The 11,136-nt window shown below is 46.5% G+C and overlaps 1 protein-coding gene across 1 annotated transcript; it reads right to left on the bottom strand.

The window, feature by feature from the left end:
- Nucleotides 1-848: 848 nt before the first annotated feature.
- On the bottom strand, nt 849-10,219 carry CCDC198 (coiled-coil domain containing 198). Its single transcript, XM_030950437.1, has 7 exons — nt 10,036-10,219; nt 6,245-6,321; nt 3,490-3,576; nt 2,365-2,463; nt 1,741-1,910; nt 1,606-1,628; nt 849-1,057 (listed from the first exon to the last, which is right to left on the bottom strand). Exons 1-7 carry the CDS (start codon nt 10,217-10,219, stop codon nt 849-851), a joined length of 849 nt encoding a protein of 282 aa, XP_030806297.1.
- Between the last annotated feature and the right edge of the window lie 917 nt (nt 10,220-11,136).

The raw sequence follows: 11,136 nt of genomic DNA, 5'->3' as shown, positions 1-11,136 counted from the left end.
CAAGGCTTTATTCCCCAGGTATTTTGATTCAGCCACACAGCCCAGAGGGTTTTTGTTCGCCCCACATCAGTGAGCTCCTCATTTCCAGATGTCCTTTCCACTGGCCCACACTCACAGAAATTCCACTCCCAACACTTACAGAGCTGGAATTAGATGGTATTTAAGGTCCCTTCCAATGCAAACCATTCTGATTCTGTAATAAACTGGTTTCAGAAGCCACAATTACACCCCTGGTGTAGAAGTCAGGCGACAGTGGTCTACAACAAGGATGGCATCTGGGACAGGTACAGAACTTAACTGCAATGTCCCCTTTAGCTCAAAATTGTATTTTTTATCTAGAAATATCTGCCTTTTCCTATCTTCCCCTCACTCCTCCACTGTGACCGTGTTCACAGGGGTCTGAGGATGAGGGAAGAGATGAGGATCTGACTCCATGTTTCAGAAGGCTTGATTTATTATTTTATCATATATATTATATTAAAACTATACTAAAAGAATAGAAGAAAGGATTTCATCAGAAGGCTAGCTAAGAATAGAAAAAGAAAGAATGATAACAAAGGTTTGAGGCTTGGCTCTCTGTCCGAGCCAGCTGGGCTGTGATTGGCCATTCATTACAAACATCCAGCATGGGCCAAAGATCCACCTGTTGCATTCCACAGCAGCAGATAATCATTGTTTACATTTTGTTCCTGAGGCCTCTCAGCTTCTCAGGAGGAAAAATCCTAAGGAACGGATTTTCCATAACAGATGTCTGGGACACTCCACACTCACTGTCTCCAGCCCCAGCCCATCCATCTGGGGGGTCCCAGCCCCTCCAGAGCTGGGGCTCATTTCTTTGGCACATGCCACTAGAAATCCCTGTCAAAGAAGTCATCAAAGAGGGAAATTCTCTCTGTCTTGGTCCTCACGAGTGTGGGTTTGTGGTGAATCCTCTCTTCCCACTCCTCTGAGTCTGTGCTGGAGGAGTCCCAGAACAGATCCCTGGTCCGTGGCTCCCTGCAGAACCACAGGTCAACCTTCCCCCTCCTGTCTGGAGAGGGTTCAGCCCTGAAGAGTCCTGGGGGAGAGAAAAAAATAAAATATCATAAAATATCAAAAATAAAATACCAGCTGCAGAGCTGCTCAGTCACCTGGAGCTGATCTGGGAATGGCTGTGGACAGCAGGGAAGGAAAATCCTGAGGATTCCCTGTAAGACCAGACCCCATGTCTGGGGCAGGGGGAGGTGTAACACACTCAGGATTATGTTTGGTGAAATTACAGAGTCTGGCAATATGGCTTTATCCCCAGGGGGAAGAGAGATGAGATGGAGAACCACAAGGGAATAGGAAGCCAGGTTTGTTCCCCTTCCTCCTGATGGAAGTTCACCTTCGGGCAGTTTTTTTCACTGATTTAAGCACTTTCAGCCTTGGTGGAACATTCCCAGCCTGTGCCAAAAAGGTTGTGATGTGCAGGCAAAGCTGGACAGGGCTCATCCCTTGGACAGGTCAGGAGGAAGAGGTGGCTGAGATTCTCTTCTGTAGGGACAGTGGGGAAAAAACCCTAAAGCTGAAAAGTGTTCAGCCTCAGTGAGTGCATTCCAATTTCCAATGCTTTGTCCTGCCAACGCAGCCCTTTCCCCCCGAACCTGCTTCTCCTCACTGCAGGAGGTGGAGCAGTGGATGAATCGTCCACAGGGAAACTTCCCTGATGACATTTAGGAGGGCTGGTGAGTTTTGCATCGCTTTGGAAAATTATTCCACTTACCAGGGTCGTCTTCAGGAAAACGCTGATTGTGCCCAGCAGGGATGGGGTCCGGGCCGCTGGTGCTGTCACCCCTCTGGGGAGTGTCAAGGACATCCTTGGGGCTGAATTCCTTGATGTTTTGCTTATTGATTTTCGCCTCCCTGTGGAGATTCCTCTTCAGCTCCGCCTGGGTTTGCAAATGAGTTGTCAACATGAGCAGCAGAGGCGCGAATGCGCTTTAATGTGTTTTAATGTGTTTTAATGTGTTTTAATGTGCTTTAATGTGCTTTAATGTGCTTTAATAGCTCGACATGGCACAGCGTTAGGGGGTTGGCCCTGGAAATAATTGCACAGTCGAGTAGTTTAACCCAAGCAAAGGGAATCTGCCAGACTGGGTACATGACAGAACATGACTGGGACAGGGATTTTTGGTTTCTCTGTGAGTCACGGCCAAACGAGGGCAAAGCGTTGGAAAAATCACAGGTAATTGCTGATCACAGGGGCCCTGGGGATGCTCCCCACCAACCCTCTGCCTAAGAGTCAGGGAAAGCTTCGTTTCCTCTCCCCAGCAACAGGTCTGAAGCCTCCTGGTCCATGGGAGAGACACCCCCATCCGCTCCCCAAATCCACCTTGGCATTACCTCTCGCCGCTTGCGGGTCAAGTCCAGCATCTGAAGCTTGTGCAAGTGCTGCCTCCTGCCAGGGAGGGGATTCAGGCTTTGCCCCCTCTTCTCCAGCACCTACGAGGCATGTAAAGATGCAAATAAATACACCTGCACTTTCTGAAAGAGAAAGGAAGAGCCAGCAGCTCACAAACCCCTCGGGCACTCCCAGATAAAGGCAGCCAGCATCTCCCAGTGTTGCCAGCTTGCAGGAATTCAGCACAGATTTCCACTGTGCTTGCAGTTTATCCCACAGCTCAGGGGCAGGAGGGGAAAAAAACTTCATTAAAGCAATGTATTCGTGCTTCTGCCCCCCAGGTGTTACTGCATTGAGTTGGTTCTCCAAGATAATCCCATGATCCAAAGGGAAGAATGGCGTTTGCATGTTTGGGGCTGCAGGGGCTGCTTGTGCCACACAGTGTTTGCAGCCTTCAAATCAGACTTACGGAATTGCTAAGGTTGGAAAAGGTATCTAAGATCATGGAGTCCAGCTGTCCCCCCAGAACCGCCAAGGCCACCACTGCCCCATGTCCCCAAGTGTCACATCCACATAATTTGAAATCCCACCAGGGATGGTGGCTCCACCACTGCCCTGGGCAGCCTGTTCTAATGCCTGACAATGCTTTCAGTAAAGGAATTTTCCCTTAAATCAAATCTAAACCTCTCCTGGCACAAGTTGAGGCCACTTCCTCTCATTCCTTGTTCCCTGGGAGGAGCCTGAGCCCCGCCTGGCTCCAAATTCCTGTCAGAGAGAGCAAGGAGGTCTCTCCCTTCTCCCCACCAACTGCAAGCGATGGGTGCTCAAATAACTCATTTAAAAACGTGCCTCTCATACTTTCAGCCTCTAAAATACTAAATATCCTGGCTCAGCAGGTCCATCTCATCCAGGGAACTGTCATGCTGGAGATCAGGAAGCTTTCCCCTTCTTTTGGATCCTCTCACCCACATGGCAGCGTTTCAGCTCAGTGTCCTGGGCTCATCCAGGGCCAGGAGCACAGCCAGGGGTTAAACACCAACTTCTGCCCTTCAGGGTGCCCCAAGGGGGAGGGAAAGGAGCCTGCAGCCAGGAATGGCTTTGGGAAGGGCACAAACTCCTGCACTTACCTTTGGTTTTGGGCTTGCAGCCACTCCTGGCTGACTCCAGGGCTTCGCAGGAGTGATTGCTTGGGGAGGGATGGCAGGTTCAAGCCTCTGCAAGTCCAGTATTTATAATATTAACATTGCTCATTCCACAGGATCATAAAACAGGATATGAAACTACCTTGACATTTCTCCAGCTCTAATTCTGGCCCAGCTGCTTGGGATACAGGAAGGAGTCTGGCATCTCAAGGAGATGAGCATCATTTGTTCCTTCAGGAGTGGCAAAACTGGGGAAATCTTTTGCACTTCAGCACGGCAAGCAAAGCCCCAGTTTGACAGTAATTCCATCCCTGCAGCTATTTCTCTTTGAGCCCCAACAGCACCCAAAGCTCCATCCAAGACCAGAGTGAAGCCAAACCACAGCTCAGATTGCTTCATGGCAAAGCTGAGTGTGTATAATTTAATCTTAAGAATCCTATCAGGTCATCAAAGGGCAGATCCCAATTAGAGGAGACCTGGAGCACCATTCCTTCTGTCCAGCCTAAATAAGATCTCTTATTGGCCTAAATAAGACCTCTCTCTGCAGAACTGTGCATGGTACAAAGTTCCTTTTCTGGTGGCAGGAGAAAACAGGCAGGGCCTTGCTCTACAGGCTGCTCTGAGCATGGATTTTTATCTCAAGGAGCCTCCTTAAATCATGGCAAGCTCTGAGGTGTTGCTGGGTCATTCCATGGCTCAGTGTCCATGGAATCACCAGGCTGGAAAAGACCCCTCAGACCATCAAGCCCAACCATTATCCCAGCACTGCCAGGTCCAGCACTCAACCATGTCCAGTGCCACATCCACACGATTTTGGAACAGTCCCAGGGGTGGGGATCCCACCTGGAGCTCCCTCCTAGGAGGGGAGCTCAGTACAGCTTAATAAAAATTAAAGGGGACATCATAAAGGACTTTGTAACACCTGAATTATATTTTATTTGGGACAACATTAACTCCTTGATTATGAACAAGTGCCCAGTAAACGGGGACAAGTTGGAAGCCTGGTTACTGAGAATTTTTGACTTTCTGTGCTAACAGGCACTGGCTCCCAAAAGAACACTGCATTTGACCTGAGGCCGTGGAGAAGACTTCCAAAATTAAATAATAGAACTAAGATTATGAGTATATCATTTAAATAAGAGTGTATAATATCACATAGTAAAAAACTTAAAGTTTTAAAATATATATTAAATATTTATTAACATAATATTTCTATATTAATTATTTTGTGTTATATTTATTTAATTCATTATAATACATTATATTTACTATTTAATATTTCTATATTAAAATATATTATTTAAAATATATCTAAAACGAGATAAACATTTTATAACAAAAATTAGTCCTTCTTCACCTTCTTCTTCATAAGTTTAAGTAATATTATATAATTATATTAAAAAGTCAACATTACAAACCACAAATAATTAGTTATTAGATTAAAAATAAAAATAAAAATAATTTAAGTGTAATTTCTTAGTTAAACAATTTATCCTTAAAAAACTTATAAAAAAAGAGATACAACTCCATTTTTTAAATTTATTAAAATAAAATACTATAAAACTCACAACTTATAAAACTATAATATAAATAAAAAGTAATAAACATCTAAATCCAAACAAAAAATGCCATCTCTCACATTGAATCCCAACCCTAACAAAAAAAAAAAAGTTACACACAACAGGGCCATGTCTGCACTGAACTGCTGCTGAATCCTGAGCTGTCATTTTGGACCCTTGTAAAAATGCAGGAGGAAGAATCAGTGTCATGTAATGGGACAATTCCCCACTAGTCCCCAATGCCAAGTGTGGTGTTTGCAGGGTCCCCAGCACGAGGTGAAGAGATGAGTCTGACTCCGTGTTCTTAGAGGGATATTATATTATATTTTATATTATATTATATTATATTATATTATATTATATTATATTATATTATATTATATTATATTATATTATATTATATTATATTATATTATATTATATTATATTATATTATATTATATTATTATATATTACATTACATTATATTACATTATATTACATTACATTACATTATATTATTGTACTAAAGAATAGCTATATTATATTGTTATACTAAAGAAAGGATACAGACAGAAAGTTACCAAGAATGATAATGAAAGCTCATGACTGGCTCCTGAGAGTGTGACACAGCTGATGGTGATTGGTCATTAAGTAAAAACAATTCACATGAAACCAATCAAACCACCACCTGTTGGATAAACAATGTGCAGACCACATCCCAAAGCAGCAAAACACAGGAGAAGCAATCAGATAATTTTTGTTTTCATTTCCCTCTGAGGCTTCTCATCTTCCCAGGGGAAGAAATCCCGGCAAAGGGATTTTTCAGAAAATATGACAGTGCACATCTCTTAGCATCAAAAAACTCCAAAAATCCCAATATGAAGCTGGAAGGTGGCACTAGATGGCAGCATGTGCCACCACAAGCCGTGCTCCAGGCTGGCATCAGCCCAGGAAGGCACTGAGGCCACCAGCACAGGGTGGGTGAAGGCACAAAACCTCCCACAGCCCCAGCCCATCACCTGCCCTGCTGGGCAAGCCAAAAAAACCCCAAAAAACTGGGGAAAACTCTGCATAAAACTCTGTCCCAGGCTGGAAAATTGTGTGCCTTCTAAGGTAGCTGAGCTGTCTTGGGTGTGAAATAGATCTCCAGGAGCTTGTGAGACCTGGCTTGAGGAGACAAATATTTCAATTTGCCTTACCTGAGGCCTTCGAGGTGGGTGCTGCTTGATGATGCTGGTCCCATCCTGTCCTGGCAAGGTGTTCCAAGAGAGGGGCCCTTAAAAGGTTGAAGAAATGGAAGAAGTTTTGGGTGATCAGGTGCACTCAGCAATAGCTTTGTGCCCTGTTTTTTGGTTGGCATGTCCCACTGAAGTCCCTGGCTGTGAATTCCAGTGACACATGGAATATTCGACTGGCTGCAGGAGTAAAGTGGGTGTGCCTGTGATTTCTAACAAATATCTCTACAGCCACTCATGCTTCTAAATATGACCATCACCATCCTTGTGGATCCTGTGGCCTCTCCCAGCCCCAGGGGTTTGGGTGGGCAAGGGATTCTTCTCATCCCATGCCCTGTAACCATCAGCTGGCCAAGCAATCCCTGATCTCTGCTGCCTGCCCTGTTAAAGTCAGGCCCAGGCAGCAGTTTGGGTCTTTTCCTGCTGCTCAGCCCCTGATTATTGTTATTTTTTTGGTGGGACTGGGCAATACCTCTGCTGATTTGCTGCCTGTGGCAGAGCTGGGCTGCAGCAGCAGCAGCAGGAGTGAAAGGGCTGGGTGCACTGCCAGATCCTGGAAATCAGCCCAAAAAATGTGTCACACACCAGTGATCCCTGTTAGTTCTTAGGGCAGAGCTCTCTCTGGGACCTGGACAGGATCTGGGCTCGGGTCTGTTCTGTGCTGGTGCCCTCAGCTGGACACCACTGCCCCTTGTTGTTCTTTTCCTGCACAATTAAATACTTGCATGTGCAGGAAGGATTTCTTTCACACAACATTTTATCTGTTTATCCCACCTTTCCACCCCAACAGACTGTCCTGGTGCATCCAAATGACATTTTACACATGGAGCTCAGTGAGATGTGGCTGAGCAGAGGAGAGCTGGGGATAAAGTGCAGGAAGAACATTACAGCTAATGCCAAATTTAATCACATTTTTGATGTCAAATTTAATCAAATTTTAGTCATATTTAACAAGAAAAGCAGTATTTTGGAGGTCAGTTTATGGGGGACTTTCCATGAACCTCAAGGAAGATGCGCAGGCTGGGCTCTGGGGAAACAGAGAGGAGACAACCACAGAATCATGGAATGGTTTGGGTTGGAAGTGACCCTAAAGATCTTTTTTTTTCCATTCCTTTCCATGAGCAGGGTCACTTTCCACTATCCCAGGTTGCTCCAAGCCCCATCCTTGGAACACTTGGGCACTTCCAGGGATCCAGGGGCAGCCACAGCTTCTCTGGGCACCCTGTGCCTGGTGCCCACCACCCCCAGAGGGAGGAATTTCTTCCTCCTGTGAGGTGCTGGGATATGGGAGATGGTGACTCCTCCACCAGGGAAATGTTTTGCAGAGCCCTGGCAATGTTTAACCACGGAGTGAAGCTCTGGCTGCTCCACACATGCAGGAATGGGAGCCTGAGGGGAAAATTTCCAGCACAGGAGGCTCCTCCAGAGACAAACCTCACCTGCAGGGAGCACCTGGTGGAATAGCATAATTTCTTGTTAGAGAAAAGGGGGGTTGTTGCCTCTATCTGCAGGCACTGGGTGCACAGGGAATTTCTGAGGGGGAAGGAAAAGGGAAGGCCCATGGAGATGGGAACAGGGACACAGCACAGGGAGGTGGCTGTGACTTAGGAGAAGCTTGTCCTGGTGAAGGGCAGGGCTTTGAGGGAGTTATTTCTCCCTTATGAGGTTTGATGGTTTGTGTTTGGGGTTGTTTGGAATTTTTCCCTCTCGTCCTATCCGTGCATGGGGCCTGTAGGACATTTGCCCTTATCCTCTGCAGATACAGAGCTGGGGAATGGATGTCCCCAAATCACCAAGCCCCAGCTCAAGGCATCCTTGTGGCTCCTGTTCTCCTGATTTTCACCCCTGCACTTCAGCAGCAGCAGATCCTCCCCTCTGGGGGAATCTGGGTTTGAAATAAGCCAAGCTGAACCCTCATAAACCAAATAAAACCTGTTCTCTGGGAGGTTTGCTTATTTAGACAGCAGCTTGAGTTAATACTTCACTCAAGTCCTCCTGAGCATACTCATCTTGTTTCTGAAAATGGAAAGTAATGGAAGATTGCATTTATTAATTTTATAATAAAATACACTTTTTTTAAACAAGCATTTGTTAAATGCCCGGTGATGATTTCCCAGAACAGGAACATTTTGGTTGTTCTTGCTCTCGTGGAGCACATAAAACCTGCTTTTCTACAGCAAGACCTGATTTGTATTCTCCCCAAACCCTCAGTTCTGGGAATGTCTCTGCTATCACTCCAGAGGTTTATTTGCTTTCACTGCCACCTGATGAACGATCCAGGAGGAAATACGCAGCCTCTGGTGAAGCAGCAGTGCTTAACACCTCTTGGTGTGGGTCAGAAATTGATTTTTGGGAGTGGAGGAGCAGAGAGGGGGTGCTGGGGGTGCAGATCCTCCTCCCTCTGCCTCACCCTTCCTCCCACCCCCTGGTTTTCATGGATGTTTCTCCCCACACTGCCCTGAGAGCTCTGGGAAGCATTTGTGAGCATCCAGCTCCTTGTGGAGAGCTGCACCTCCTCTTCCAGATGGATGCAGAGCTCTGGGAAGGATTTGGGCATGGATGGAGTTTAGAGGCTGCTTGTAGGGAAGCACAGCCAGGCTCTCTGCCTTCCTCTGCTCCTGGAAATTCATCGTTGATTCCAGTGCTGAGCTACACCTGGCCAGGATCTGACTATGGTTAGGGCAGAGCTGTGCCTGCAGGGGCAGGTGGGCAGGACAGGGCTGGGATGGGGTCACAGGGGGGGTGCCAGGGGATGCTGATGAGAGCAAGGAGCTGGGCTCTGCTGAGGGAGACACTTTCCAAAACAGTGGAAGGGGAAAAAATAAGTTTTTCCAAAGCTGAAACATCCTGGTGTGAAAAATTATTATTTTATGATTGGCTTTTCACAAATATTAAAATGAATATTAGATGTGTTGTGTTAGAAAGTTATGATGTATAATTTTCTTAAGTAGTGTGTTAAATATAGTTTTAGGTTATAACAAAATGTTAAAATAGAAACTATGCTATGTAAGATACTTTTTTAAAGAGAGGTGCACCAAGATAGCAGCCACAGGACACCTGAATCTTTCAGAGAAAGAGAATTTATTGCTCCATTATCAGAAGAAAGGAACTTCTTCCTGCCTTGCTCAGCCCTGAAGATGCTGTCAGGATTCAGAGGAAGAAGCTGACCCTGACCAGACAGAATCCTGTGTTTGAATGGAATTTAAGCATCATGTATGAGGTGTATGAATATGCAACAGGCTGTTGTTTTTAAGGGTTAATCCTCTGCTAACGTGGGTCCTTTTTCGGGCTTATTTTGCCCAGAAAAGGCACCCAGACTGTCCATAACTCTTTGTTTCTATTGTCTCATATTGTCCTAATCCAAACTGTCCACATTTTTATCACTCTAGTTTTATTACTATTTTTATAGCCATGTTATTACTATTAAACTTTTTAAATTAAAAAAAAAACCCAAACAAGCGATTGGCGTTTTTTTGCACTGGAAATGGCACAAACGGCACAAACGGCACAAACGGCACAAATGGCACAAATGGCACAAACGGCACAAACGGCACAAATGGCACAAACGGCACAAACGGCACAAACGGCACAAACGGCACAAATGGCACAAATGGCACAAACGGCACAAAGCAGCTGAGGCAGCACAGCCCCCCCTGCACCCACCCCCAGTGCAGCCAGCCCAGCCACAGCCCCGGGGACCCCAGGTGACAACGGTGACCCCAGGTGACAACAACATCCCAGCAGGGCCCCCTCACCTGCCGAGGCTCTCCCGTACCAGGTCTCCCTCAGAGGAGGCAGTTCCAGCTGGAAAATGGGTTTTCCCCAGGCTGGGGGCTGGCCTGGCTCTGTGGGCAGCCCCTGCAGGGCACCCAGAGCAGCCACGTCCCCCTGGCTGGGCGCTGGGGCCACCCTGGTCACCCTGGAGGAGCTCAGGCCCATCGTGCAGAGCCAGGGCTCTGAGGGGAGCAGGAAAACCCCTCAGGCACCATTTGCCCTGAGCATGGAGAGGGATCTCTGTCAGCCAGCCAGGGCCCAGGCAGCTCCCACACATGTCCTTCCCAGCTTGGTTAAACATTGACCCATCCCCAGCCATTCCCCTGCAGGGAGGACAGAGGGGGAGCAGCTCAGGAGCCGGTGCCAAGCCCTTTGGAGAAACTTTGGTTTTTACCCACAAGTGATTTTCAACCAGGGCCACCACCTCAGCTGGCCTGCAGGTATTTCTCCAAGCAGCTCTTGTGCTAAATCTGCAGGTTTTGGAAGGAAATTCAATCCCTGGAGCTCCAGAAGGGTTAAAGTGTCTCCCCATCCTGCATGGGAGAAGCAGGATTAAATAAATGAGAATAATGCTTGGCCTGGGAATAAAGTCTGGCTTGGGAATAAAGCTTGGCCTGGATATAAAGCCTGGCCTGGGAGCTTCCTCCACCTTTGCTGCTGCTGCTGCCTGGGGGCACTGCTGGAAAAAAAATGCAGCTTTAGGACAAAGCTAACTGAGAATATTGGTAAATATGAGTCATATTTGATAGTTCATAAAAGCACAGGATTGTACAAGGGTTTGGGTTGGAAAGGACCTTAAAGATCTTCTGGTTCCACCCCCCTGCCATGGGCAGGGACACTTTGCACTAGACCAGGTTGCTCTCAGGAGAAAATATTCATCCCTGGAGATGCCAACCAGTTCACGTTTTCAGCCACAAAGCACCAACATCTCTCATGACTTTGCTTTTCCCAGGTCACACAGGGCACGAGGGAGCAGAGCAGCCTGGCCTGTATTTTTTTTCCCCCCCTTCTTCTTTTCAAATGAAAATGTAAAATCAACACCCTGAGATTTTAACTAGAATTTCTCAATGCTCACTGTCTAT

Source organism: Camarhynchus parvulus, chromosome 5 (assembly GCF_901933205.1).
Source record: "Camarhynchus parvulus chromosome 5, STF_HiC, whole genome shotgun sequence".
NCBI lineage: Eukaryota > Metazoa > Chordata > Aves > Passeriformes > Thraupidae > Camarhynchus > Camarhynchus parvulus.
This window is presented reverse-complemented; position numbering and strand designations above follow the sequence as displayed.